The sequence below is a fragment of the Nansenia antarctica genome (assembly GCF_963989245.1).
Source record: "Nansenia antarctica genome assembly, chromosome: 5".
NCBI classification, from domain to species: Eukaryota; Metazoa; Chordata; class Actinopteri; order Argentiniformes; family Microstomatidae; genus Nansenia; species Nansenia antarctica.
This window is the reverse complement of record NC_137690.1, coordinates 48,016,976-48,019,340: the sequence shown is the minus strand read 5'-3', so window position 1 is coordinate 48,019,340 and position 2,365 is coordinate 48,016,976. Positions and strand designations below refer to the sequence as shown.

The 2,365-nt window shown below is 48.3% G+C and overlaps 1 protein-coding gene across 1 annotated transcript; it reads right to left on the bottom strand.

Moving 5' to 3' along the window:
- Positions 1-1,507: 1,507 nt before the first annotated feature.
- LOC308156996 (ras-related protein Rap-2a) lies at positions 1,508-2,093 on the bottom strand (the record flags this gene model as incomplete). The annotated part of the gene is made up of 1 exon (XM_080530465.1): positions 1,508-2,093. Exon 1 carries the CDS (start codon positions 2,057-2,059, stop codon positions 1,508-1,510), a length of 552 nt encoding a protein of 183 aa, XP_080386591.1. The 5' UTR covers positions 2,060-2,093.
- Between the last annotated feature and the right edge of the window lie 272 nt (positions 2,094-2,365).

Sequence of the window (2,365 nt, the reverse complement as noted above, 5' to 3'; positions counted from 1 at the left end):
ACAATCGGGTTAGGTTTTTCAATGGTACATCACATTTTCTGTTAAAAACACACAAAAAAACCATAGAATTCCTTTGATTTTAAGTGGTCTGGAAGAAACGTGTCTGCTGTGACATTAATGTCTAGGAGTTCCAGTACCTGTGTATTTCAATCGAAATTTGACCAAACCCAGTAGAGACATTTCACACGCAAAAAAACAAGACACCTTAGTTTTCAAAAGGCCAAATCTAAAAGAGAGAAAACCACCATTCCTTTAACAAAAGGCCTTCTGTATAGTTCTTCTTTTTTTTCTCCTTCTCCCACACCCCACGAGATTATCCAGAGAAACAGTCAAGTACTTTGTGGATTGCCATATTGTGGGATTCCTGTGGAGAGACACGCAGGTTGGCACTGAAATTGAACAGCTGATTAGTTTTTGGAAAGGCACTCGACGCAAGGGCGATCGGGTCACCGCCCCCCCCCCCCCCCCCCCCCCCACGTCACTAAAGTAAGATCCTCGCACGCGTCGAAGCGGTGGAGGAGATGAAGGTGGCACTCGTCATATCACTCCACGAAAAGTGACGTCAAATTCTCAACTTTGGGAGAGAATTTTTAAAAAAATAAGAAACACACTTTGCGGAACATAACCATGAGATGGGTGGGGAGAATGGTCACTGAACCCTCAACACCTTAACATGTGCAACAACAACAATTAACAAAATATACTTTTTTCCCCCCTCTCTACTAATCCATCTTCTCAAACAAGAAATATCCATTGTTTTGCGTTCACGTCAGAGTGTCCCTGGTCTTTACTGTTTGGGGGTTATGTTCCAGTTGTGAGTGCAAGCCGAGATGCAGAGGCCGAGGTCTATATCTGCCACTTGTGTTGACATCAACGGTGTACATTGAGTATGCCGCAAAGATACTCCAACCAAGCGGAATTCCTGAAGAGTGCCCACCCCCCCCCCCTCCCTGCACCATCGCTCCCCGCCTACTGCCCCCGCGGAATTCCTCCGGGGTGAGCCACGATGAAGAAGAAGAACTTCCAACAGTACACACACTTCCTGCAACACACTTCCAAACAAAACACAAATATGATGAATTTAAACGTCCATATGCGTTTAAAAAGATGTAACGTCTGGCACGGGCTGACAATTGTCAGAACCCCCCCAAAACATTATTAAAAAAATAAAAAATGCAAGTGCCTGTCGTTAAAATTGTAACAATGTTTCCTAAAATCCCAGAACATTCAAGTATTCTGTCATGTAAACACTGGTTCAGATCTTCGGTCTTCTTGTTGTTGGCTTAAGCATGTGCAACACATACTTATGCATTTACGCATACTAAGAATGATGACAGTTAACACCAGAAAGTGTGCATTTGTACTGTAAGTCTCTTGAGCAAAACCTTGTTTGACTCCCCCAGTTCTTATTTGTTGGTTTAACGATTTAATATTAGGACCGATTCACTCACCCATTGCAAAACTCAAAAGAAAAAAATGCACTAAAACATAATTCTCTATTCTCCTTTTAAAGAATGACACAGGACGAGCAGCACTGGTCGTCCCCGTTCGGTGCCGAAGAATAGTTCATCTGTCTGACAATCTCTGCGAACAGTTCGTCGACCGAGCTCTTGTTTTTGGCTGAAGTCTCCATAAACGGGCAGCTCCACTCGTCCGCCAGCGCCTTCCCTTCCCCGGACGAGACCTCCCTCTCGCCCTCCAGGTCCACTTTGTTCCCGACCAGGATCATGGGCACCCTCTCGTACCGTTTCACCCGGATGATCTGGTCCCTCATCGGCTTGATGTCCTGGAAGCTCTGCTGGTTCACCAGGCTGTAGACCAGGATGAACCCCTGGCCGTTCTTGATGTACAGGTCCCGCATGGAGGCGAACTGCTCGGTGCCCGCCGTGTCCAGGATCTCCAGCACGGACGGCGACGAGTCCACCTCGATCTCCTTGCGGTAGAAGTCCTCTATCGTGGGGTCGTACTTCTCTATGAAGGAGCCCGTCACGAACTGGACCGTCAGTGCGGATTTGCCAACCCCGCCGGATCCAAGCACCACTACTTTGTATTCTCTCATGGTCTCCGACAACAGTTCTCCCTCCCTCTCTCTGTCTCTGCTTTCCTTTCCCACCGCTCGCCGCCCTGCTGTGTCTCAAAACGCCGCCGTTGTGCCTCCGGTGTTGGCTGCAGTTTTTAGCCCGGAAAATCCGCTGGTTCGAGGCGTGGTCGCGCACGATGATCGGTGTTCGGGGTGAGAGTAGTAGGGTTGGTTCTGACCGTGGCCCAGCATTTAGAGATATAGCATGTTGGGGGGCCCCCGCTGATTTCAAACCTTGTGCAATGTTCCTGTGTTCGTGGAGTGGCCACCACCGCGCGTCCTCTC